General features: G+C 49.7%; 1 protein-coding gene across 4 annotated transcripts; it reads right to left on the bottom strand.

Moving 5' to 3' along the window:
- Positions 1–847: 847 nt before the first annotated feature.
- On the bottom strand, positions 848–20,461 carry FAM3A (FAM3 metabolism regulating signaling molecule A). Of its 4 annotated transcripts, none has more exons than XM_077329604.1 (11): positions 20,252–20,461; positions 11,700–11,821; positions 10,775–10,885; positions 9,472–9,495; positions 8,758–8,829; positions 6,245–6,368; positions 5,828–5,886; positions 5,691–5,741; positions 5,375–5,459; positions 3,150–3,276; positions 848–1,580 (listed from the first exon to the last, which is right to left on the bottom strand). In XM_077329604.1, exons 2-11 carry the CDS (start codon positions 11,710–11,712, stop codon positions 1,482–1,484), a joined length of 765 nt encoding a protein of 254 aa, XP_077185719.1. In that variant the 5' UTR covers positions 11,713–11,821; positions 20,252–20,461; the 3' UTR covers positions 848–1,481. The 4 variants fall into 4 exon arrangements, with proteins under 4 accessions (XP_077185719.1, XP_077185721.1, XP_077185720.1 ...); XM_077329606.1 differs by having other exon boundaries at positions 8,770–8,829; positions 20,252–20,460; XM_077329605.1 differs by lacking the exon at positions 20,252–20,461 and adding an exon at positions 19,364–19,386.
- Positions 20,462–27,488: the final 7,027 nt, after the last annotated feature.

Below are 27,488 nucleotides of genomic sequence, written 5' to 3'. Positions count from 1 at the left end.
GCGTGCTATTCCAGTTCGGTCCTTGCATCTGTGTCCGTGAGCGCCATAATTCCAAAGGGGCCCTCGGCATCTCCAGTCGAAAAGACCAGGGAGGAGGTGATGAAAGCCCCGAGTCCTTAGAGCAGGGGTAGTCAAACTGCGGCCCTCCAGATGTCCATGGACTACAATTCTCATGAGCCCCTGCCAGCGAACGCATGGACATCTGGAGGGCCGCCGTTTGACTGCCCCTGACTTAGAGAGCTGCAGCAAGCGTGAGCAGACAATGCTGACGCTGACGGATGGTTTGATTCAGGAGAAGGCAGCTTCAGGCATGTTTACCCTGCTCTGACGAGGATGGGCAACTGTGTGCTGCCAAGTCACAACTCACTCAATGCCACCCCATGGGGTGGCCATGGGGTTTGGGAGGCCCAGGCGGTTTGGCGTTGCCTGCCTCTGCACAGCAACCCTGGGCTGCTTTGGGGGTCGCCCGTCCAAATAGTAACCGGGACCAACCCTGCTTAGTATCTGAAATCTGAGATCAGCCTAGACTGAGCCCTTCAGGTTAAGACGAGGGATCAACAGACGCAGGTTTGCCGTTGCCTCCCTCTGCGTAGCAACCGTGGGCTTCTCTGGGGGGGGGGTTGCCCGTCCAAGTCATAACCGGGCCCGACCCTGTTTAGCTTCCCCGATCCGACCAGATTGGACCAGCCAGGGCTATCAGGCAGCTGCCAACTAGCAGAGCAGGAACGAAAGTGCATGGGAAGAGGGTCTGGTCCCTCTCTTGGGCACTACACAACGCTTAACAGACGACCACGTTAGCCTTGCACGGGATAGAGGAGTGCCCAGAAAAAAACAACAACCCCAAAAGTCCCAAGTCTGTTGTTTATTGAGAGAATCCATTTAGCAACAAGTTTTAAGATTTTTTTTTTAAATAGGAATGCTTGGATTTGATTCCCTCTACTGTAGAGAGCCACGAACCAGACGGCCTTTCCAAGGAGCTACCGGAGGCGTCTTTCAAAAGTACCAAACCGAGAAAGGGGCTGTCCTTAAACAGAGGAACTTTCTGGGAAGGGAGGTGTTAAGCTAAGCCCACCAGCTAAGCCAGAAAACTGACTGGTCCCTTTAGCAGACTGTGGAGGGAGAGAAGGGAGAGCCACACACATCCTCTCCCCCCCCCCCCCCCGCCCAGTTCCTGAGCCAGCGGTCGACAGCTGGTTTCCTCCTGGGATTTACGACAGTAGGGAAACTCTGCCCAGGAGAGAAGTAAGGCACTAGGGGAGGCTCAGGGGTTGGTCCCAAAAGAACAGGGTGACCAAATCCCATTTCCTGAGGTCTGTTCTAGACACGCTCTTTAGAAACGAAAACAAAGATTGCCCGAAGAGGCCGTGCCAGAGGAGGAATGTGGGCAGCCAAAACGGTTTGGGAAGACGAACAGGCGGAACACCTTTCTCTCCCCGCACCACACTGGTGGAGACCCCCGTGGGCTTCAGAGCGGGGAGCCCTCACTGGACCTCGGCCGTTCGCTGGGGGATGCAGCCTTCCATCTCGAGGGCTTCTGGCCAGCCTTCGTACTTGTTGGAGCTTTTGCTGTTCTTGATGTGCTGCGGAAGGAGCAAGAAGGGGGTTTAGGAGGGCCTTGGCCACCTCTTTTCCCAGCGACCCTCTAACGATTTTGAGGTTTCAATGTCAAAGTTCTTTATTTACGACCAAGATCAGCTGATCATACAGGTTAACACAGAGTAAAAGAAACACTGAAGTTACTCAAAATAACTGATCAGTTTAACATTCAACTGAATCTGCTGGTGGTCCTGGGTCCCCAGGAAGTGCGCCTGGCCACGACCAGGGCTAGGGCTTTTTCGGTCCTGGCCCCTACCTGGTGGAATGAGCTCCCGTAAGAGCCGAGGGCCCTGATGGAGCGGTCAACGTTCTGCAGGGCCTGCAAGACGGAGCTCTTCCGCCAGGCATTTGGTTGAGGTCGGGTTGGAGACCGGGGTAATAAGATTGGGTCCTCCTAGCTGAAACTGGCTTCCCCCCCCCCATGGGCCAACATCGACTGGAGACACCTACTGGAACATCTCAATTGTCAACAGAAGGACTGAGGTGCTGGGGGGGTCAGGGGATAGATATTGTTGCTGCCGTCTATTGTATAGTTTTGTCAGCAAGATGGTAGTTTTGCTGGTTGAATGGGGATTGTATTTTAGTATTTTATCTTTTTAACGCAAACCGCCACGAGCCAGCTGGCCCGAGAGCGGCTGTCTAGAAGTCTAGCTATAAATAATTAAATAAACAAGCAAACAAATTAGGGCAAATTTGTCTGTCTAATTTGGCAGGCTATGGCACAGAATCCTGCTGCTTTGCAGGTGATATTGTTGTGTCGATCAGCAACGAGCACTGATATGAATTATCAGTTTGTTTTGATTCGATGTCTGACCAAAATTGGTACTATATATCCGCTTCTTATATCTTGATAAAAGCTACGTTGTAGGAGCGCATGTTCTATAGTTTCCGCCACCCCTGCCTGGCATGGACATAAGCGTTGAGCATAAGAGGATCAGGCTAATCTTCCTTCCTTGGCAGCTATGGGAAGGGTGTTGAGACGCGCAAGAGGGAATGCTCTACACCAGTGGTCCCCAACCTTTTTCAGGCTGCGGACCGGCTGCAGCAGGGAGGGCGATTGCCTTCGCGTGCAACCAGCTGGATGAGCTCGGGCTACTCACAGTTCTCTTAGAACTGTTCTCTCAGAGCCCTCTCGGTCCCATCCATCCAGCAAGATATCTGTTTTGGGGAAAGGAAGGAGGGAAAGTCGCTTTGGGACTCCTTCGGGGAGTGAAAAGCACGGCATGAAACCAGCTCCTGCTCCTCATAACCACCTCGACCCCTATGCTCTACCGTGACAGTTTTGCCCGTCCTTCTGGAGGTGCTATCCTGCAAATGCAAATTGCATTGCTAAAGGACAGGGGCACTGAAAGAATGCCTCACAACAGTAATTTGTACACCTCCTGAGGCACCGTGTTCAAAAGCTCATGCTCAGTTCCTGCTCCGTTTGAGATTTCTGTTTGCTTTCCGCAATCCAAACCGTGTTGTACTGGTCCTGCCTCGTCCTGCCGATTGTCCTTGACTCCTCAGCCAGAAAATCGGGTCATAAATAATCCAAACGTATGTAAAGATACCTGTTCGAAGGGGCTCTTGCCCTGCACCCCCTTGGCACCAACGAAAACCCAGCTGTCCCGGAAGGTCAGGTCCTTGGCGACACTGCTGCCCAGCTCTGAGAAGATTTTGCGGGTCTCTTCATTCATTCTGCAGAGGAAGAGGCAACCATGAGCCGGCAAGCCAGAGCGGAGGCAGACTTTGCGACTTGCTGTGAATTTAGGCAATCGTCAGAGAGGGAGCAGGGAGAGGTGAGCCAATACTCGGCTCTTAGGTGCCCAGCGTTATACCAATCACAGCTCTTTGAAAAAACTCTGGCCAATTGGCTGCTCTTCATTCTTCTTACAGGAAAATGTTGATTCTTTCAAATAATATAAAGCAGGGGTAGTCAACCTGTGGCCCTCCAGATGTTCATGGACTACAATTCCCATGAGCCCCTGCCAGCTGGCAGGGGCTCATGGGAATTGTAGTCCATGAACATCTGGAGGGCCACAGGTTGACTACCCCTGAATAAAGTATGAACCAAACAATAGCCATCAAAACGGGTTCTGGATAAATTACATAATTCTATTTCCCGCTTTCAATTTCTCTCTTCTTCAGTGGTGTTATTTCAAATATAAAGGTAAAGGTAAAGGTATCCCCTGTGCAAGCACCGAGTCATGTCTGACCCTTGGGGTGACGCCCTCTAGCGTTTTCATGGCAGACTCAATACGGGGTGGTTTGCCAGTGCCTTCCCCAGTCATCAAGTTCCTCTAATTCTTTCAACCGTTTCATATATAAGGTCCTGACTGGCTCAAACCTTTTGGGAGGTTTTCTATCAGCTCAGAGGCTTCAACCCCCCCCCCCAATACTTTATATTATTTGAAAGAACCAACATTTCCCCATGAGGGAATCTCAAGTTGTGAACATTTAAAAGAACAAGATATAAATAAAAATAAGGAGAATTAAGAGCAGCCAATTGGCCGGAGTTTTTTCTTATTTTCTGGAGTAGCAATCCAACCAGCCTTCTTTGCAACATTTGGTTTGGCGAGCACAGGCAGACTGAAGGGACTGTGTTGGTGCCCGGCTCATGTGGCCCTTTCTTGCATGCCCAGGGAAATGCCCATCGCCACTTTGGGATCGGGAGGCAAATTTCCTCCAGGCCAGACTGCTCAGGGATTCTCAGGGTGGGCATCATCTGGGCATGGAATTGGGGTCACTGTGAGTGGGCGGTAGTTGTGAATTTCCTGCATTCTGCAGGGGGTGGGACTAGATGACCCTGGAGGCTCCTTCCAACTCTATGATTCTACGGTCAGGAATGACCCTCCAAGCCCAATTGGCTGAAGGGCTTTTGCAAAAGAGCAGGGGGTCAGTGGAGGGAGGAGCTGTAAATATCCTGCCTTGTGCAGGGGGCTGGACAAGATGAACCTTGAGGATACCCTTCCAGCTATAGATTTCTGATATGCACCCTTTCCCCCGTTACACTGACATACTTTTCTAAGCATACAGCCCTACTTTTGCGGAGGGGCTATGGGTCAGTGGAGGAGCATCTGGTTGGCACAAAGAAAACCCCGCCTTCAATCCCCAGCATCTCCAGCTGAAAGCATCAAGGTAGGAAGAGATGTGAAACACCTCTGCCTGAGAGCCGCTGCCAGTCTGGATAAGCAGCACTGACCTTGAAACACCAATGGTCTGATTCAGTTGAGGGCAACATCATGTCTCTTCACGTATGAAGCACTGTTTCAGAGGGAAGGGCTGTGGCACATTAGAAGAGCCTCTGCCTGGCATGCAGAAGGTCCCAGGTTCAATCCCCAGCATCTCCAGTTAAAACGACCAGGCAGGAGGGGATGGGAAAGACCTTGACCTGAGACCCTGGCTCAGTGGAAGAGCCTCTGCTTGGCAGGCACAAGGTCCCAGGTTCAATCCCCGGCATCTCCAGTTAGGAGCAGGTAGTAGGTAATAAGAAAGACTTTGAACTGGGACCCTGGTGGCACAGCCTCCACTTGGCAGGCAGCAGGTTCCAGGTTCAATCCCTGACACCTCCAGTTAAAGGACCAGGCAGAAGGGGATGGGAAGGACCTTGACAGTGGATGAGCGAGAGGGTTGTGAGCGTCCTGCACTGGGCAGGACTAGATGACCCAGAAGGTCCCTTCCAGCACTATGATTCTATGAAATGCAAGGGCGGGCAAGCAGACAGCTTCAAAAGGCCAGCTTGCTTGGCGTTGCATGCAAGTAATGACACAGCAGCTGTCCCCGATCGGTCACTCACTTTGTGGCAGGGTCATCGTACGAGGCCACAAATACCAGCGTCCCCTCGTGCAGCGGCCGGATGAATTTTAATAGTTCCGTCACATCTGAAGGAGGGAAAGAGAGAGAGGCAACGATTAAGGCAGAAGGTCTCCATGGCTCTTCCCAATTCTGCGCTAACCGCTGGCGTGCCGCATCTTGCAGCTACGCGGGAAAAAATGACAAAACACGGCGCTGAACACAGATTACGATAGGTTATCGGTGTTCTCGATAGTCCACCTTTCTCGCTGGGACTTGAGGCCGGTTACACAGCTGCTCTCTGTACCCCTCCCACTCACCTCCTGCCCACATGTCGAAGAACTTGGCGTCGATCAGCTCTCCGTTCACCCCTGCAAGAAAAGCGAGACGACGTTAGGGGCTGGCTGCGCGCCACCCTGGGGTACCCCCTCGTCCGCGGCCCACAGTCCTAGCTCACCGTTCACGAGTGCGATGTTCAGCCCCCGGCCCACGTTGTTCTTCACGCTGCTCATCAGCCTGGGGGGGGGGAGAGGAGAAAAATGAGACGGCTGCTAGGGTTGCCAATTTCCAGGTGGTGGCGGGAGATCCCCTGGAATCACAACTGAGATTAGTCCCACCCTGGAGGAAATTGCAGCTTCAGCGGGTGAGCTCTGTAAAATCACATCTCCACTGAGTTCTTCCCGCTCCCCAAACTCCACCTCCCCTCGAGTCTCCAGGAATCCCCCAAGTGACAGCTGGCAACCCAAGGAACAGTGTCGTCCCCCCCCCCCCCCGACAGGCCACCTTGCCAAGGTTGCAAGTTCTGAGGCCTTCCCTTTGGGATAAGCAGCTCACGGGCCTTGTGTTGCTTTCTCCTCCCGCCCCGCAAACTCACATCTTGTCCTCCAGGCAGATCTTGGGCCCGATGACGTTCGCTGCCCCGCTGGTGATCCTGAAGGCGAAGGTCTGATCCGGGCAGGCCTGGGGCAGGCCACACTTATACTTTTTGGGCCTGGGCTCTGAGTGGGCAGCAAGGAGACAGGAGACACGCAATGAGGAGGCGCCCAGGAAAGTCCAAAGGCCCCAGGCCCAGGAGGACTCCTCCGCACCAAGCTGGGCAGACTCTTGCGGTGCAGCTTAATGTGAATTGACTCTGGTTTAAGCCTGTCGGAGTAACTCTGGCCAGACAGGTACGGTATTTCTTGCAGCAGGACAGAGGGCATTGTGCTGCTTTGGTGGGTCAACTGAACCGTGCTGACCGTCCCAAGGTGTGGGGCCTGCCTCCCCCAGAAAGATTCTGCTTGTAACTGTGCACTACTCTAACCCTTTCTACAGGAAGGGCCAACAGAGCTAGGTCAGCGGAGCTCTGATGCCAGGAAGCCAGGAGGAATGGGCAGCTGGTTGGTTTCCAGGGCACAAGAGTCTGCCTTGTACTGGCACAGACCGACAACCTACTAAGCCTAGAAGGGTTTACTTAGACAGATCCATTTTGTCTAGGGAATTAAATTGTACAGTGGTTAGGTCAGCACATGTTCTTCATTGTGCAAACGATGGGCGGTAGGTTCAGGCCGGACACTTTACACAGAGGGTGATTAAAATGTGGAATCTGCGGCCAGGGGATGGGGTGACGGCCACAGGAATAAACAACTTTACAAGGGAGTTAGACGGAGATATGGAGAAGACGAGCAGTGGCTACTCGCTGTAGAGGCTGAGTGGAACCTTAAATACTACCACAGGGCCTGCAAAAAAGAGCTCTTCCGCCAGGCATTTGGTTGAGGTCGACCTGAATTCAGTTCACCTCTCGCTGGCCCCTGAGCCCCTGAGCCCCTCTCCCATAAAAACCAACAACATATCCATCCCATGGGGCTGTCAGTATGTTACAGTTAAATGGATGTTCTCATCGTGTTTGTTCCATTATTATATGGTTCTTCTGTTATTACTGTATTGCTATTGTTCAATTTACCATGTCATTTGTACCGTTTCTTCTCCAGTTCCATGTAAATCGCCCTTAGCCTTCAGGGAGGGCATTATATGAATGAATGAATGAATGAATGAATGAATGAATGAATGAATGAATGAATGAATGAATGAATGAATGAATGAATGAATGAATGAATGAATGAATGAATGAATAGCAGGTCTTGCACCACAGCGAGTTTACAGTTAGAGGACGAGGTTTTGAAATAACATATTTGCTCTGTGCATGCACAAAGGACATGTGGGAAAGGCTATGGAGGACACTGAACGACATGCCTCACTGTAGCTCCCCAAGCCCCTAGCTTATCTACCAGTTTCTAATCTGGACCTGAAACGCCACTGTGATATGCATAAAAAGCAGCTGGGCCCTAGACGCCACCCCCGTGGCCAGCGTGGTGCCGTGGTTAACAAAGGCGGCCTCTAATCTGGCGAGCCGGGTTTGATTCCCCACTCCTCTGCATGCAGCCAGCTGGGTGACCTTGGGCTAGCCACAGTCCTGTTAGAGCTCTCTTGGCCCCACCTACTTCCCAGGGTGCCTGTTGTGGGAAGGGCAGGCAATTGTAAGTCACTTTGAGACTCCTTTGAGTAGTGAAAAGTGGGGTATAAAAACAGCTCTTCTACTAGCCTTAAGGCCCAGAAACCTCTTCTGCGCTCCAAATGGTGCTTTTCCAGGAGGAAGGCCTCAACATCCTCTCTGCCCAAGCAGCCCAAGTGACGTCATCACCCCTCTTTAGATGGAAAGCCTTCTCCAATAACGGCACCTGTATCCCCCCCCCCCCGGTCTGCAATTGGCACCCCACAATCACGAGCCCTGGATTTAACCGTCAACAAGGGCTCTGTTTGCAGTGGCTTTGACTCCATCGCAATCCCTTTCTGCAAATCTTTGTGGAAGGTGTGCTGGAGTTCCTGCGAAAGGCAGAGCTTCTTCCTGCATTGAAAAGGGACCGACCTTCTGCCGCTCCTCTGGTCAAGGCGCCAGTTTTGCCTGGAGAGCACGGCTAACGAATGAACCCCTTGGCTAAGCTGCAGTCGTCACTCTCTGGCTCCTTGCCCCAAGTACTTGGGGTTTTGATCTCCTGAGGAGCAGCTTTTGACCACAGGCATGCAGGGGTAGGGTCCAAGGTCTATACGACCAAGGCCTGCTAGCAAAGATCATTTTGAAGCATGCTGGGAAATGAACCTAGGACCTAAAGGCTGGGTGGTTATTTTCTCAAAGCATATAAAACCATATTCTCCTGACAACATATGGTGCTTTCCCTAGTAAGGATCCCCCCAAAAGGGGGAAGGGAATGAATTGGCTGTTGGCACAGGCAGACCGGAACATTCCCTAGAGCCGGTCGGGAAGGGGCCTCACCTTTCCAGATGCTTCCCATGGACTGTGGCACAACCCTTTGCACCCCAACCCGACCCCTGCAACCTCTCTGAACTCACTGCGAAACCTACTGTAGCTGTCTCTTATCTGAATCAGGATCACTCTGAGCTGAGCATACATTCCGTTCCAACCTGACAACGGAGGGGAAAAGAGTCAAGACATGGCCGGGGGTGTGCCCGACACAGTTGGGACAGGGGCACACAGAGGACAGGAGAGATTACACAGCACCCTAAATCTCCCGCTAGTCTGGAGACAAGCGGATTACACAGCACCCTGAATCTCCCAATAGGAGAGATTACACACCCTAAATCCCCCACTAGCTTTAGGAACAGAGCACCCACCAGATTGGGAAAAGAGCAGGAAAGCAACCATGCGTACAATCTTGAACATGAGCTCTGTAACCTCAAGAGATCTTTGCGGCTGAGGCTACGTGATGATCTACCTGCCTCTCTCCTTGTGAGGCTGCAGGACTGAACTGTTGGCTCTTGAGGCGACCTCACCCCCCAGTTGCAAATGACTTTTCTCCTCTGTATAATCCCCTGCAGGCTTTACGACCCCTCATATCCTAGCTCCCTCCCCTCCTTTCCTCACGGTCCAAGGGGACAAGAGTTTCCGGGAAAACAGCGGGAAGTGTTCCTCCATTGAGAAGGGAGCTCCGTGTGGCTTGAAGCTCCACTCACGGGCAGCTTTGAACACGGGTGGAAAAGGGTTCAGGGTCTGCCCAAGGGGAGAACGTGGAAGAAGCCGAGGAGAACGGAGGTGAGTTCACCTACCTGCGCTGGGAGGATTTTCCGGATCTGCAGGGAAGCAGAAAAGAGGCAACGTCAGCAAGGGAAATTGCACTTGCCCTGCTCCATCGCATCACCCCACGGGAAGCCATGATCAACGTTAATTGAGTTCTTCAAGGAGTTTTTGCTTTAATCAGCTTGGGAAGAGTTATGCAAGATGAATGGCAGGAGGGGCTTCCGTCTGAAAGGGGGTCTCTCCATTACATCAGGCCACCTGTCGGAGCCCGTTTTTTTCAAAACTGCTCCTAGCCTGCAACTCGGGGCTCAATTATATGTTACGTTATCCTCCAGATCTTCCCCCCATGGCATTGAGCAGGGGGTTGGACTAGATGGCCTTAATAGCCCCTTCCAACTCTGTGATACTATGGTTCACCATAAGGACTTAGTCAAAGCCTTTATGAATACGGCCACAGACCAGCATTCTATGACTCTATGATTTGCCATTCTTGGGAAATTTATGGTTGGGCTACAACCAACTGAAATTGTCTCCAGAAAGCACAAAGGATTTGCCATTATGGGACTCTTCTGACTCTCTCTGGTGACTCATTCAATGGGTAAAAGCAGAGCGAGCCAGAAGTTTCCACAGCTGCCGGCCAGATGCAAGTTCACAAGCAGGCCAGGGAAGGATCCAACCTTTCTCCCTCATGTGCCCTCGCTCCAACATCTGGTATTTGTAAGCATGCTATCTCTGAAGGTAGGGGCTCCCTTCGAAGATCATGGCTAATAGTTGACTCATGGAGGGGTGTCCTGTCTTTCAAGTGAACTGAAACCCTCCTGCCAGAGGGGAGGAAGTCTGTGTGTGTGTGTGTGCGCTTGTGTATGAGGAAGGGAGGAGGAAGCAAGGAGGTTGGGAAACCAACAGGCAAGGAGGGAAGAGAGTCTCTGTACGTCTGTGTGTGTGTGTGTATGTATCTGCGAGGGAGGAATGGGGGAGGAACCAAGGAGGAGGTTGGGAAACTAACAGGTAAGGGGGGGAAGGGCAGGGAGTCTGTGTGTGTGTTTATGTGTATGCGTGTTCGCGAGGGAGAAGAAGGCCCTAGCCAGGAAGCTCCAGAGCAGGTATGTTTCCCACATACCCTCTGAGAGTCTTCTTCCATGCATTTGGGCTTCTTCCACATAGTTGGCATAATCTCCTACAGTCAGAATTCCAAGTGTGCCCACTGGCTCAAAAAGATTTGGGAACCCCTGCGTGGACCGGAAAGGCCATCAGAACAGCAAGGCTGGCCCCTTCCTTGAGCCCTAGTCGCTCCCTTTCCATCCTCCTCCATTTTGCTTCCCCGGTTCTTACTGTTGAGGAGCTGCTGCAGGCGAGAGAAGCCGCTCTGGGTACCCAGCAAGATGCTCACAAGGATCCAGGTCAGGCCAGCGGTCAAGATGATGACGACGACACGAAGCGGTCCTGGGGCAGCCGAGGAGGAGAAAAATCAGACGAGCGGCAAGACTGACAAAGTCCCCACGAACAGAACCAGAGTACTGCTATCCTCTGGCTTGGCCCGTTACAGCAAACCCACCCACCCCAGCCCCGGACATAAAGGGCTTTCTGGGGTCCAAATAAGTTATTAAATTTATTAAACAGGTGGGGTTGACATTTTCTCTCCTTGCTCTCGGTCAGACAGGTAGCTTAGTGTAGCACTTAAGAGCAGCAGCTTCTAATCTGATGAGCTGGGCTTGATTCCCCATTCCTCCACATGCAGCCAGCTGAGTGACCTCGGGCTGATTACAGTCCTGATGATGCTGTTCTTACAGAGAAGGCCTGTTAGAGTTCCCTCAACCCCACCCACCTCACAAGGTGTCTGTTGTGGGGAGAGGAAGGAAATTGTGAGCTCCTTTGAGACTCCTTCGGGCAGTGAAAAGCGGGGTGTAAAAAGCTTCTTGATGGGAACCTCAAGGATCTGGGACTTGAGTGTGGGGAGAAGAAGGGCTTCAGCTTTCCCTCCCAACCCCCTTTCCCCAACCTGAAGGTCCCGGGAGGATCCGTTTGCCTCACTGGGACTCTATGGGAAGCTACACATTAACTTTGCATGACGCACCTCCCTGGGGTAGCTTCAGGCCAGGAAAGTATTGGAGGAGAGGTTTAAGCCCCCTCCCTCTGTGTACTGCAGTCTCCATCTGGCAAATGGCAGACTTCCCAAAGCACCTTTTCACCCAACCTGGGGATATTCCCAGGGAAACACATCAGATGCCTTCAGGCCCTCCTGCCAGTTAGCTCTTACCTGCCAGTCTCATGTTCTCTTGCTGGTGTTTGGAACCAGCAAGAACCCGATGCTTTGACGCTCCTCAGGTGCCAGGGCTGGAGAGGGACTCTGCCACGGGCGAGTCACATGTCCCTTTCAAGCTGCAGAAAGAAGAAAGGACAGTTTGAATCAGCCCCAAGGAGCTTTTGGGGGAAAAAGCCAGATTTTTGTGGTTAGGCCTCCTGCTCAGGAAGAAAGGAGAAAAAGAACTTCACCCCCCCCCCCCCCCGCAAACTGAATCAAGAACCAAAAGGCTAACGAAATCAAATACGTAACCTATTGGAGTTTTTCTGCACAGAAAGTTAAAAATGCTCAGATCTACCAAAAAAAAAATACATGCATTTATTCCATTTATTAGTGTGTCAGGGAAAACAATTTTAGGTCTAAATAACAGCCTCACATGGTTAAATAATTAAATAATACCTAATAAAGACCATATGACCCTGACCGAATGCGTTTCGGCCAGATGGCATGGTCGAGCATACAAATGAATTAATGCACATTGTATCAAGGTCGTATGGTCCTTATTAGTTATTCTTTAATGATTGCATCCCCCTTCAAGGATCGCTGCCTTGTTGTGGCATGGGGGCTTGCGTAGTTCAGTGAAGCTATGAGCTATGCCGTGCAGGGCCACCCAAGACGGACAGGTCATAGCTGAGAGCTCTGACAAAAGGTGATCCACTGGAGAAGGCAATGGCAAACCACTCCAGTATCTTTGCCATGAAAACTCTATGGACAGTTCCAATAGGCATAACGATATGACGCTGGAAGATGAGCCCCTCAGGTCGGAAGGTGTCCAATATGCTACTGGGGATGAGCAGACGGCTAGTACGAGTAGCGCCAGAATGAATGAAGCGGCTGGGCCAAAGCCGAAAGGACGCTCAGTTGTGGAAGTAACTGGTGGCGAAAAGACAGTCCGATGCTGTAAAGATTTTTATTCCATAGGAACCTGGAACGTCAGATCCATGAATCAAGGCAAGCTGGACGTGGTTAAACAAGAAATGAGAAGACTGAACATCGACATTTTAGGAATCAGTGAACTAAAATGGACAGGAATGGGTGAATTTAATTCAGATGACCATCAGGTATACTACTGTGGACAAGAATCTCGCAGAAGAAATGGAGTAGCATTCATAATCAATAAGAGAGTAGGAAAAGCAGTCTTGGGATACAATCCCCAAAATGATAGAATGATCTCAGTTCGAATCCAAGGCAAACCATTCAACATCACAGTGATCCAGGTCTACGCCCCAACCACTGCTGCTGAAGAGGATGAAGTTGATCAGTTCTATGAAGCCCTACAACACCTTCTAGAAGCAACGCCCAAAAATGATGTGCTTATCATCATGGGGGATTGGAATGCTAAAGTAGGAAGCCAAAAGATAACCGGGATAACAGGCAAGTTTGCCCTTGGAGTACAAAATGAAGCAGGGCACAGGCTGGTAGAATTTTGTCAAGAGAATACAATGGTCATAGCAAACACTCTTTTCCAGCAACCCAAGAGACGACTCTACACATGGACATCACCAGACGGTCAACACAGAAATCAGATTGACTATGTGCTCTGCAGCCAAAGATGGAAAAGTTCTATCCAGTCAATAAAAACAAGACCAGGAGCTGATTGTGGTTCAGATCATGAGCTTCTTGTTGCAAAATTTAGGCTTAAATTGAAGAAAGTAGGGAAAAGCACTAGGCCACTCAGGTATGAACTAAATCATATCCCTGACGAATACACAGTGGAGGTGACAAATAGATTTAAGGAATTAGATCTGATAGACAGAGTGCCTGAAGAACTATGGACGGAGGTTCGCAACATTGTACAAGAGGTAGCAACTAAAACCATCCCAAAGAAAAAGAAATGCAAGAAATCAAAATGGCTGTCTGAGGAAGCTTTACAAATAGCTAAGGAGAGAAGGGAAGTGAAAGGCAAGGGAGAAAGAGAAAGATACACCAAATTGAATGCAGAATTCCAGAGAAAAGCTAGAAGAGATAAGAATGCCTTCTTAAATGAACAGTGCAAACAAATAGAAGAAAACAATAGAATGGGGAGGACCAGAGATCTTTTCAAGAAAATTGGAGATATGAAGAGAACGTTTCATGAAAAGATGGGTATGATAAGGGACCAAAATGGTAGGGACCTCACAGAAGCAGAAGAGATCAAACAAAGGTGGCAAAATTATACAGAAGAACTATACAAGAGCGAGGTTAACATCCCTGATGACCACAATGGGGTAGTTACTGACCTGGAGCCAGACATCCTGGAATGTGAAGTCAAATGGGCCTTAGGAAGTCTGAGCAACAATAAAGCTAGTGGTAGTGACAGCATTCCAGTTGAACTATTCAAAATCTTAAAGGACGATGCAGTAAAAGTGCTACACTCAATATGCCAGCAAATTTGGAAAACTCAACAATGGCCACAGGATTGGAAAAGGTCAGTTTACATTCCAATCCCAAAGAAGGGCAATGCCAAAGAATGTTCAAACTACCGCACCATCGCACTAATTTCTCATGCTAGCAAAGTTATGCTCAAAATCCTACAAGCTAGGCTCCAGCAATATGTGGACCGAGAACTTCCAGAAGTACAGGCAGGATTTCGAAGAGGCAGAGGAACTAGAGATCAAATTGCCAACATACGCTGGATCATGGAGAAAGCTAGGGAGTACCAGAAGAACGTCTACTTCTGCTTCATTGACTATGCTAAAGCCTTTGATTGTGTGGAGCACAACAAATTGTGGCAAGTTCTTAAAGAGATGGGAATACCAGAGCATCTTATTTGTCTCTTGAGAAATTTATATGCAGGTCAAGAAGCAACAGTGAGAACTGAACATGGAATCACTGACTGGTTCAAAATTGAGAAAGGAGTTCGGCAAGGCTGTATACTGTCGCCTTGCCTATTTAACTTGTATGCAGAGCACATCATGAGAAATGCGGGATTAGAGGAGTCACAAATTGGGATCAAGATTGCAGGGAGAAATATCAACAACCTCAGATATGCAGATGATACCACTCTAATGGCAGAAAGTGAAGAGGAACTAAAGAGCCTGTTGATGCGGGTGAAGGAGGAGAGTGCCAAAGTTGGCTTGAAACTCAACATCAAGAAAACAAAGATCATGGCATCCGGCCCTCTCAATTCCTGGCAAATAGAAGGGGAAGAAATGGAGATAGTGACAGATTTTATTTTCCTGGGCTCCAAGATCACTGCAGATGGGGACTGCAGCAAAGAAATTAAAAGACGCTTGCTCCTGGGGAGGAAAGCTATGGCAAATCTAGACAGCATCCTAAAAAGCAGAGACATCACCCTGCCAACAAAAGTGCGTTTAGTCAAGGCTATGGTCTTCCCAGTTGCAATGTATGGCTGCGAAAGTTGGACCATAAGGAAGGCCGAGCGTCAAAGAATTGAGGCTTTTGAACTCTGGTGCTGGAGAAGACTCTTGCGAGTCCCTTGGACTGCAAGGCGAACAAACCAGTCAGTCCTAGAGGAGATCAGCCCTGACTGCTCCTTAGAAGGCCAGATCCTGAAGATGAAACTCAAATATTTTGGCCACCTCATGAGAAGGAAGGACTCCCTGGAGAAGAGCCTAATGCTGGGAGAGATCGAGGGCAAAAGAAGAAGGGGACGACAGAGAATGAGGTGGATGGATGGAGTCACTGAAGCAGTAGGTGCAAACTTAAATGGACTCCGGGGAATGGTAGAGGACAGGAAGGCCTGGAGGATCATTGTCCATGGGGTCGCGATGGGTCGGACACGACTTCGCACATAACAACAACAACAAAATGATTGCACCCTGTTTGCGAAGCTTTTATTTAGGCCTAAAATTGTTTTTAATTACCTTGGGGAAAAATACATGCAATTTTTTAATAATGTAGCCTGTGCTGTCCTGAAAACTCAGATACAAACCAACACATGCTGTTAAAACCCAGCCCACAAAACATCCAGCAAGCCTCATAACAACGAAATCAAACACTCTGCTTTGTATGTTTCCATTCCATTAGGGGTAGTCAAACTGCGGCCCTCCGGATGTCCATGGACTACAGTTCCCATGAGTCCCTGCCAGCGAAAGCTGGCAGGGTCTCATGGGAATTGTAGTCCATTAACATCTGGAGGGCCGCAGTTTGACTACCCCTGGACAGGAAGCTGGGTTTTCCCCACTCCATGGGGAGTCACAAGCAATCTTTCTGCTTATATTTGAAAATTGCGTAAGCTGTCAAGGTGGCCAACCCAGGTTCTTGTGACAACTCACAAACTCGCAAACACACACTACAAAACACAATACAATTATCACGGTTAAGCGCATCAGATGCTTCAAGTGCAACAGCCACCTGATCATTTATTTATTTATATTTATATACTGCCCTCCCGAGGCTCATCATTTATACCCTACTTTTCCCACCCATGAGGATCCAAAGTGGCTTACAACATTCTCCCTTTTGCTCTCACAACGACCCTGTGAGGCAGGCGAGTGTGGCTGGCCTGAAGACATTCCGCAAGCTTGCACGGCGGAGTGGGAATTCGAACCTGGGTCTCTCAGATCCTAGACTAACATTACTAAATGGGGCCCGTGTGTGACACATGCAAGTTCGTTCACCGTGTTTTCTATCTTGCCTTTCTTTCAACGCACAGTGCAAGAGAGGGTTGCCAATTTCCAGGTGCAGTCTGGAGAGCCCCCTAGAATTACAGGTGGTCTCTGGATGACAGTTCTCCTGGGGAAAACCCAGCCCGCACAACATCCAGCAAGCCTCGTAACCCTGCTTTGGAGGGTGAACTCTGGAGCACTGTTCCGTAGTAAACAAAGATTATTCCATTAGGACTTTCTTCCGCCATTTCATAGCTGTGGATGAAAGCTGCTCCCACATGGTCATAGGAGCGATCTGTAAACCACACAGCATGGTTTGTTACAACATGAAATACGGACAGTTCTAAATGAATATACCAACAGAAAAAAAAACCCTGTCACAGGCTATCTGAATCCGTACACAATGTGATATTTATACAATACGCATCAATAAAATATTGAATCAAACATCAAAATGCGTCTTATCTCTATTTTAATAACGAATGAAGCAACCAAAAACGGACTCTAGATTTATGCCGTTTTCAATGTTGAATTTTCATCAGTGGTTGTTTCTTAAGTATACAAAATTTCAGTGCAAATTCCATCATGGTACAAAAATCAACTCAATTTCCAAAGGAAGCATAAATGTCACATTGTATATGGATTTTGATAGCCTGGGACAGGTTATTTTTTCTGTCAGCATGGTTTCTTATGCAACCAGGTACCAGATACACTGGCTCGGGGGTCCCCAACATACTATTACCAGTACCCACCAAGTGTTTTGGGGAAATGGCTGGGGCCCAGTAGGGCCTTTGACCAACAAGGCTTCTGCATGGCTACTGGAGATGGATGTCCAGATTTTTTTAAACGTTGCTTTAGCAGCATCTGCCACCACGGAGGCTCCGGACGTCATAGGCTCAGCAGGGGGTCAAAATCGCTCTGCACGCTGACCATGTGAGAAGTATGATATACCCCAGCACCTCCTGCAGTGGGAGAGAGTCCTATTTCTTGAGAGCCGACAGCCCTATTGGGATTGTACACAGTGGACCAAGAATCCAGTTTGGGGCAGATCAAAGTCCTGCAGATGCCGAGTGCAGATACGCAGCCGGCTCCCATGAGGGAGAAGAAAGCATTCTCAAGACTACTGAATGACTTTGTTAACAGTTCAAGAGACGAAAGATAGGATCTCTGCAATTTGCTTATGATAGGAATCTGGCCACTGCATTTTGGATCAAATGTAAACTCCTGGGCATTCTTCCCCCCCCCCCCAAGGGCTGGCCCCAAATGGAGAAGAGGGCAGTACGGTCATTGTGACGTTACCACCATGGCTAGCTTTGTTCCACAGGCATACGCCCATGTTAGACAGCGCTTGATGCAAGACCACCACTGATCGGGTCTCCTGTGTTTCCTTGTCTTGTCCACCATTCAAAACAGGAACAAAGCACAGTGGGAATTGGTTTTTAAAAAACAAACATATCCAATGTGGGTTAGGGACAGGTTGCAGCTCAATGGTAGTGCCTCTGCTTGGCAGGCAGAAGGTCCCAGGTTCAATTTCCAATTGAAAGGACCAGGCAGGAAGGGATGGGAAAGACCTTGACCTGAGACCCTGGCTCAGTGGCAGAGCCTCTGCTTGGCAGGCAGGAGGTCCCAGGTTCAATCCCCAGCATCTCCAGTTAGAAGGACCAGGCAGGAGGGGATGGGAAAGACCTTGGCCTGAGACCCTGGCTCAGTGGCAGAGCCTCTGCTTGGCAGGCAGGAGGTCCCAGGTTCAATCCCCGGCATCCCTAGTTAGAAGGACCAGGCAGGAGGGGATGGGAAAGACCTTGGCCTGAGACCCTGGCTCACTGGCAGAGTCTCTGCTTGGCAGGCAGAAGGTCCGTTATCTGATTCCTGATATCTCCAGTTAAAAGGATCTGGTAGGAGGTGATGTGAAAGACCTCAGTCTGGAACCCTGGAAAGTTGTTGACAGTTTAACCTCGATGGACCACAGAGGTCTGATTCATTATAAGGCAGCTTCATATGTGCCCCAACTGCCTTTAAATTTTACATCTCACCTTTCTGCCCAGTGTCGGCCCCCAAGGCAGCTGTACTCTGCGTATACGTGATTTAGATAATTGTCATGTTTTAAAAACAATGCACATGGCAGAATTATGCCACAATCCGTCCCATCCCACCGTAAACCCTTGAGAGAGATCTGAACTGGCTACAGACCACAAATCAGAGCACCACAGCGAGAAACCATCTTTAACAAGGATTCAAATTCCTATTTCATCATTCTTAGACAAATCTGCTCAAGTCAATCATTTGCTCCCTTCTGCATTCATAATATAAGGTTTGTCGCAAGCATGACCTATAAAATAACTACGGCAAAGTATCTGCAACATTGAGAAAAAGCAGTAGAAACTACCACAGATCCCCCTGAAATCTAAGTCGCTAAGCGGCTTGCATCATTTCCTGAAATATGTTCTAACCCGAGGACTTGGGAGGGGAGGGGTGCTTAGAGAAGGCCCTTGTAATTAATAGGACTGCAAAAGGAGAATCGGCTTATGCTGCTTCTGAACTGTTTGGCTGCTTCAGGCAAAGCACAACAGGAAAGCAGTGGGGCTATAAGAGATTCCCAGCCTTGCTACTCAGAAACCCAGCCCTTTGAGGGCTTCTGTAGGGAGCCAGCTTTCCCTTCTTATCTTGTTTGATCTAAACTCCCCTGATCTGCCCCACTCATTGCATTGCTTGGGGGCGAGAGACCGAATTCACCTCCCCAACACCCACCCCAGTGCAAAAATTAGAAAACACAAAACAAAACATTATTTACTGTACTCTGAGAATAACTCAGCCCTCTGTTCTCAAGTTTGATTCTCAAGACATTGATTTGTGGATTGATTTCCTCTAAACTCCCACATTACCAATACTTCTTTGGTTTAAAAAGTCCCAGGTTGTATGTGTGAGGTGACACTGATTTCCCCCCACTCAGGACTTGGGAGAGCCCCCCCCCCAAAAAAAAGGTACAGGTAACACAGCCGGTTTTGAAAAACCCACAAACCAACCTGCATTTACTGTAGTAATCCCCCCAACCCCCGCAATCTTTGTTACCTTTAACAGTTGCACAAAAGGAGACCCTATCTTGGCATCTCTGTGCCCTGCGAAAGAGGAAGCTGCAGCCGCTTGACTTTTACCTGTCCCACCAGTTTGGAAAAATACAAGCCCCATTCCAGAAGGAGAAGGTAACACCCTCTTTGACTCACCTGGACAAAGATCATCTTTCATTGTCACTCCTCAGGGGCCTGATCTCAATGGCCACTATTAGGACACCCTTCTATTTCCTCCTATGAGACCCACATCTTGGCTCCCACCCCCAGAGCCCCTATTCCTTCTTGAGAATCTCTGCTCCCACCCCAGAGCCCCTATTCCTTCTTGTGACCCACACATTTGCTCCCACCCCCAGAGCCCCTATTCCTTCTTGTGACCCACATATTTGATCCCACCCCCAGAGCCCCTATTCCTTCTTGAGAATCTCTGCTCCCACCCCAGAGCCCCTATTCCTTCTTGTGACCCACACATTTGATCCCACCCCAGAGCCCCTATTCCTTCTTGTGACCCACACATTTGCTCCCACCCCCAGAGCCCCTATTCCTTCTTGTGACCCACATATTTGCTCCCACCCCCAGAGCCCCTATTCCTTCTTGTGACCCACACATTTGATCCCACCCCCAGAGCCCCTATTCCTTCTTGTGACCCCCATGCTTGCTCCCACCCAGAGCCCCTATTCCTTCTTTCTATGACGCCCACATCTTTGCTCTCGCCCTGCACCCCACCACACGGGACGCCCCTTCTCACCACATGCCCTGCAAGATCCGTGTCGGCCAGCTCCGCCCCTCCGCACACTCCCCCCGACACCCCCCCTCCCCAGGCCGTATCTGGGACGCGTGTCAGCGCCCCTCCCCCCCTCCCCACACGCGTGTCTGCCGCCCCTTCGCCCACCTTCTCGCCTCCCGCAGCCCCGCGGCGGCCGCCTCCACATGGCTCCCGCGCCCCTTCCCGTCCCGGACGGCCCGCCGGCCTAGCCCAGCACAGCCCAGCACAGCCGCTCCCAGCGCCGGCCTCGAGCAGGATCCGGGCTCCGGGGCGGGGAAGGGGGAAGGCCGCGGCGCCCGTGAGGCCCGCTGGCTCCTCCCACCATGCCCCGCCCCGTGCCCCGCCCCCTCACCGGCCACCCGCGCCGCCTCCCGCGACCGTTAGGCCTCACCTGCCCCGCCCCCCCTGCAAGCGGAGGAAAGAGGAGGGAGGGCCTCGCAGGAACGGCGAATGGGAACACGCGCCCGGGAGGGAGGGGGGGAGAGCGAGGCAGGGGGGAGGGTCCGCGGGCAGGTAGGGCAACACGACGTCTGAGCCCAGTGGCCTAGGTAGGCAGGCAGGCAGGCAGGTAGGTGGATGGATGTCAGATAAAGTTTTAGTCCAGTGACAGAGGGAGAAGTTGGAGCCCAGTGGGAGGGAGGGAAGGAGGGAGGGATGGATGGTAGGTAGGTAGGTAGGTCGATGTGGCCATGTATGTAGGCAGGTAGGGCAACACAAAGTTTGAGCCCTGTGGTGTAGGTCAGTAGGTGGATGGATGTCAGATAAAGTTTTAGTCCAGTGACAGAGAGAGGAGTTTGAGCCCAGTGGGAGGGAGGGAAGGAGGGAGGGATAGATGATAGGTAGGTAGGTAGGTCGATGTGGGTATGTATGTAGGCAGGTAGGGCAACACAAAGTTTGAGCCCAGTGGCCTAGGTAGATAGGTCGGTAGGTGGATAGATGGACGGATGGATAGAGAAAAATTTTATTTCAGTGACAGAGATTAAAACAAATTTTGAGCCCAGTGGGAGGGAGGGATGCCTGGAGGGGTGGATGATAGATAAATCGATGTAGGTTTATATGTAGGCAGCTAGGTCAACACAGAGTTTGAGCCCAGTGGCGTAGGTATATAGGTAGGTGGATAAATGAAAGTTTTAGTCCAGTGACAGAGATTAAAACAAAGTTTGAGCCCAGTGGGAGGGAGGGATGGAGCAGGTGGGTGGGTGGGTAGGCAGGTAGGTCAACACAAAGTTTAAGCCCAGTGGCGTAGGTAGGCATGTAGGTAGATGGACTGATGGATAGAGAAAGGTTTTAGTCCTGTGACATGGAGATTAAAACAAAGTTTGAACCCAGTGGGAGGGAGGGATCCCTGGATGGATGCATGCATAGATGGTAGGTAGGTAGGTAGATGTGGGTATGTATGTAGGCAGATAGGTCAACACAAAATTTGAGCTCAGTGGCATAGGCAGGTAGGTGGTTATGTAGATGGATGGATAGAGAAAAGTTTTAGTCCAGTGACAGAGAAATCAGAACAAAGTTTGAGTCCAATGGTAAGACCAACAAAGATGTATTCAAGCTATCATCTTTCGTGTGCACACAAAAAAAGAGAAAGTTTTAGTCCTTGGGTACTTTTAAGGCCAACAAAGATCTATTCAGGGTATGTGCTTTCATGTGTATGGATGCTTCTTCAAAATGATGCTCTAGATGGGTAAGAATATCTCTCTACATTCTCTTCAGATAATCAAGAAAAAGAAGCCAGATTCCGTGGCCCCCATGGAATTCAGTACAAATTGATTTCCGAATAACATAACAATAGTCTTGAAACAGGCAATTATAACACCTTCATTGCCCATGATTTATTATCTCTGTGTTCTGTGCCCCGTTGCTTCCAGTTGAAGGGTGATCATATTTAAAAGAGCAAAACAGAAGACACATTTGCTGACTATTTCAAACAAATGAACACCATGCTAAATCTCATTTTAAATACTACTAGTTAAGCTGTGAAAATTGCTACTAACTAGGAATATTCCTAACCTTCCAACCGAAAAAGAATTTTTGTCAGTTTTTTAAGAAGAGCCCGTAAGAGAATGGACACCCAAAAAAGAGGACATGTCCTCTAAAAATGAGGGCATCCGGTAAACCTACACGTAGGGCGACCCTATGACCTACCATCCCCCCCAACGTCCTACTGCTAACAGCTTTGGTCAGGTCTTGCAAACTAAGGAGTGTGGCTTTCTTTATAGACTCAGTCTTCCTCTTTTCCTGCCACCTTCAACTTTTCCTAACATTATTATTCCTTCTATTCTTAAATTCTGACCAAAGTCCAATAATAATGCTAGCTTCCTTCCTTCCTAATGCTGCGACCCTTTAATATCGTTCCTCATGTTGTGGTGAATTATGCCAGTGTTCTTTCACAGAAATTAAACCAAAACTGACCAATGGCGTGAAGATCCAATGTTCATGATTGTATATTTGTTTTTTCCCTTTGGGCTGATCCTGGGCTGACCAGGGGGTTGGACTAGATGGCCTGTATGGCCCTTTCCAACTCTATGATTCTATGATTCCCCCGGGGGTTTCTCAGTTCAGCTCTGCCTCCTGTCCCACCATGTCCATCTCGCTTTTTTCTGTTGCTCCAGACAGACGAACACTCTTTCTTGATCTACTCCGCAAGGCTGTTGTATGAATGGTGCCCCGCTGGGCAAGCTGCTTGCCCTGCCGCGACCCCTGTGAAAGGGTCATTCGACCCCCAAAAGGGTCCTGACCCTCAGGTTGAGAACTGTTCTAGGGAGAGCTCAGGTTTGATTTGATTTACAACCTTTTTTTTTTTTTTGTCTTTTTGGCAGGCTGTGGTACTTGTAAAACCTTCAATGCTACATTTCAAATAAATCAACTTTCTTCCTATATAATAAAATCAGAGTCCAGTAGCACCTTTAAGACCAACAAAGCACACAGAAGCTCACGCCTTGAATAAATCTTTGTTCGTCTTAAAGGTGCTCCTGGTCTCTGATTTTATTGTGCTAACTTCAGACCAACACATTTGAATCTTTCTTCCTGCATGCTTTCTTCACATTTCAACAGTCACACCTGTATACTTCCTTACACTTAAGGGTCTTTTCTAGATTCCTCTCCATGGCTCCCCTCCCCAGTTTTAGTCTTCCAGGCCTCCTCCAGGCCTTCCTGTCCTCTACCATTCCCCGGAGTCCGTTTAAGTTTGCACCGACTGCTTCAGGGACTCCATCCAGCCACCTCATTCTCTGTCGTCCCCTTCTTCTTTTGCCCTCGATTGCTCCCCGCATTAGGCTCTTCTCCAGGGAGTCCTTCCTTCTCATGAGGTGGCCAAAGTATTGGAGCTTCATCTTCAGGATCTGGCCTAAGGAGCAGTCCGGAGAAATCCTGAAGATTCTGTGAATGCTTAAGGGGGTTGTAGGTTACAGTGGATGAGTGATAGGGTTTGTCGGATTGTGCGATTCGGCCGCTGAAGCAGCTGATCCTCCCCATTGACGCACACACCTCCCCAACGCGGCGCTGGCTGCTATGGGTGAGAACGGCCACTTGGGTGGCCACATCGCACAACCCTGGTTGTGAGTGTCCTACATAGTGCAGGGGGGTGGACTAGATGACCCATGAGGTCCCTTCCAACTCTATTCTATGATTCTAAGTTTAGGATTTGAGGAGGAGTCTAGGAAAGTATAATTGTCATTCAGCTTTGGGCTTTTATAACAGGAAACTGCACAGTGGCATGAGATTGTAATTTGTGGGCAGTGTAGGTTGCGACAACATACCTGTGTATATTCTTGGTTTGCTTGTGCATGTTCACTCGGAAGTCTACAAAAAGTGGGAGAAAATCTGCAGAATTGGGAATTTGACAGCATTAATGCAGAGGAGTTTTGTTTTTTCAGGCTGTCCTCAAGCTGCCTCAATGACACTATTTGGAGTGTACAAACAACTCATGACCAAGAATGGGGGGAAGACCTAGGTGCACACCCCCCATAAGAAACAAACCTCCTACAATACATGCCACACATCACATGAAAGAAAAGACATAAGCAGTAACAAGCCTATGGAGAGCTAACATTATACAATGTCTGGAACGTCGTAAACTAGGAGTAGCATTTGTTATAACGGTCTTACTCTCTGGTAACAGACGGTTTCTCTAAATTGAAGTTTCCTGTTGAAAACATTTAAATTTATGTCCCTCGGAAAAGCCGCACAGCCAAATGCATTGGGATTTGTTTAATATTCTGGACATTAAAGAAGCAATTGAAATTTGAACACTCCTTAGAAGTATGTTTATTATGCTATAACATTTGATACACCATACTGGTCTCCCAGTGCTCTATTCCTTGCTTTGTGGCTGGTCCTTCACTGGGTCCTACCCCTCCTATTTCATTTTTGCTTCCACATGCAGCCAGCAGGGTCACCTTGGGCTAGCCACAGTCCTGTTAGAGCTGTTCTCACGAAGCAGTTCTGTCAGAGCTCTCTCAACCCCACCAATCCTTACAGGATGTCTGGTGGGGAGAGGAAAGGATGTCGATTATAACCCGTTTTGATATTCCTTCCGGTAGGGAAAAGCAGGGTATAAAAACCAATTCCTCTCATTCTTGTCAACCCCTCGTCAATGAAAGAGAAGATGTCATAATAATGAAAACACGCTGCAGCATTTGAGTTTGGTACCCAGACAGGCTTTTCCTTGCCCCAGCTCTCGTTCCTCTCAATAACCACATAGGACAGAGGTCCCACTATGGTACCTGTAAGAGCCATGGGGCCTGCCAGCACCTTTCCAAATATTTTTAGAATGTGGGTAGGGCCAGGTAGCGCTTTTGTCCAGCAAGGATTCTGATTGGCCGCTGGGGGTGATTGGCTGTACAGATTTTTAAAAACATTGCTTTGGCAGCAGCTGCCACCACAAGACCCTCGCTGTCTGCCTGAAGGTAAGCTGCGGCAGCCATTTTGTGGGCAGCTCTGCCTCCTGCAGCAGCCATTTTGTGGCTCCACGTTGTGTCCAAATCCCAAAGGTGCCCTCAGGCTCAGGCCCTGCCATACAGTCTCAAATTTGGGTTTTGTTTCGCTTGTCGTTCTTTCTGGAGAAAGTACTTTATCATTTCCCCCATTTAGTTTGGATGTTGAGGTAAGGTAAAGGCAAAGGTATCCCCTATGCAAGCACCGAGTCATGTCTGACCCTTGGGGTGACGCCCTCCAGCGTTTTCATGGCAGACTCAATACGGGGTGGTTTGCCAGTGCCTTCCCCAGTCATTACCGTTTACCCCCCAGCAAGCTGGGTCCTCATTTGACCGACCTCGGAAGGATGGAAGGCTGAGTCAACCTTGAGCTGGCTGCTGGGTTCGAACTCCCAGCCTCACGGGCAAAGCTTTCAGACGGCTGCCTTACCACTCTGCGCCACAAGAGGCTCTAATGTTGAGGTAGGACTGTGGAATCTGTAGCTTCCTGGCTGAGTTAGCCAGTCTGAAGTAGTAGAAAATGAGTCCACTAGCACCATAAAAACTAACACAATTTGTGGTTGGGGTTTGTGAGGCTCACATGTTCAAAAGCCATGTTGGATCAGGCCAATGACTCATCCAGTCCAGCGCTCTGCATCACAAAGTGGCCAAAACCCCGGGGCCATCAAGAGGTCCACCTGTGGATCCACAACTCCAGATGCCCTTGCACTGTTGCTGCTCAAATACCAGGAATACAGAGCATCACAGTCCCAGACATAAGAAGATAGCAGAAGCCATGTTGGATCAAACCAATTACCCATTCAGTCCATCACTCTGCATCACACAGTGGCCAAAACCACTAGAAGCCCTCCCATGCACCAAGAATACAGAGTATCACAGTTCCATCTATATCTTGCAGCTAATAGCCACTTTTGGACCTTTGATCAGACTGGCAATGGCTCTCCAGGATCTCGGACGGAGGCCATTCACACTACTTACTGCCAGAACTCTTAACTGGGGAAACCAGATTGTACCTCGTTCCCACTGCATGCCAAGTAGATGTTCTACCACAGAGCCATGGGCCCTGAACGGGGGGGGGGGGGAATCCTTGCTAGCAAATTGCTTAGGGAATCACGGTACCTTTATATCCTACTATCAGGGTGCTTCCGTCTGCCTGGGCCAGGAAGTAGGAGACGTTTGAAGGTAATTGGTCAGTTTGGATCAGGAGAGGTTGAACTGTGCTTGCCCTGGAGAGAGATCTAGAATGAGTTGGCTGATTTCCTGCTAGATCCTCCCATGCAATAGGCCAGGGGTTTCATGACAGCCCTGGAAGAGTTTCCAGAATGGCTGGGGGAGAATTCATTTTAATATATTTTTTTAATTGTTAAACATTTATCAGGCGATACAACCTACTCCCCCCCCCCCCCACAAATGGCCATTGATGGGACTGGAGAGGGGGCAGGAAAGGGGAAGGGCCCCAGGCAGGCCTGTACACTGCTCTGCTTCTGGGGGTTTTTGAAGCCTGAATGTTTCAGGGGTTTCTCAATGGTAAAAAAGTTGAAAAAGGCTGCATTAGGCTATTGTTTTAATGGCAGAGACTTTGTTGGAACCTTAAGTGGGAAGGACACGGAAGGGATTACCTTCCAGACGACCCCTTCCCACACAATGCTGCTGCATCTCTATTGACATGCAAGAAGTGCCTTTGGGCATCCGGAAACTTCCTGGAGCCCCATCTTTACTACTAAGTGTGCTCTTCCAGTAAAGGAGAAGACTGAAAGGAAGTGTAATTTTACAGTATTGGGAGTATACTTGAGAGCCAGCTTGGTGTAGTGGTTAAGAGCAGTGGCCTCTTATCTGGATAACTGGGTTTGGTTGCCCACTCCTCTACTTGCAGCCATCTGGGTGACCTTGGACCAGGTACAGTTCTTTCAGAACTCACCTCACCAGTTGTCTGCTGTGGGAAGAGGAAGGGTAGGCAGTTATAAGCCACTTTGAGGCTCCATTGGGTAGTAAAAGCGGGGCACAAAAATCAACTACTATGTTGCTGATTTTGGATGGGGAAATACTTGGACATTTTTTGGGGTGTGTGTGGAGCCTCAAACGGATGGAGTTTGGGGCATAATGCCATAGAGTCGACTTTCCAAAGTGGCCATCTTCTCCAGGTGAGCTGGTCTCTACCACCTGGAGATCAGCTGTAAACCCGGGAGGGTGGCAACCCCTGGACCACGCTGAACAATAGCCCACCGGAGAGCAGACTTCCGTCGTGAGCCCTGGTCTGCTCAGTCATCCAAAGGCAACCCATTCTGGGGCCAAAACTCGCCACGAATCGCAGCGCCGAACGAAACGGGACTGCACCGAATCTCATTGACAGGCGCCGGGCCGGGGACGTTCTGACAACCGGGTGGGCGGGCCCGCGCCCGGCCCCGCCCACGCCATCCTCCTCTCCCCCT

Source organism: Paroedura picta, chromosome 3 (genome assembly GCF_049243985.1).
Source record: "Paroedura picta isolate Pp20150507F chromosome 3, Ppicta_v3.0, whole genome shotgun sequence".
Taxonomy (NCBI): domain Eukaryota; kingdom Metazoa; phylum Chordata; class Lepidosauria; order Squamata; family Gekkonidae; genus Paroedura; species Paroedura picta.
This window is presented reverse-complemented; position numbering and strand designations above follow the sequence as displayed.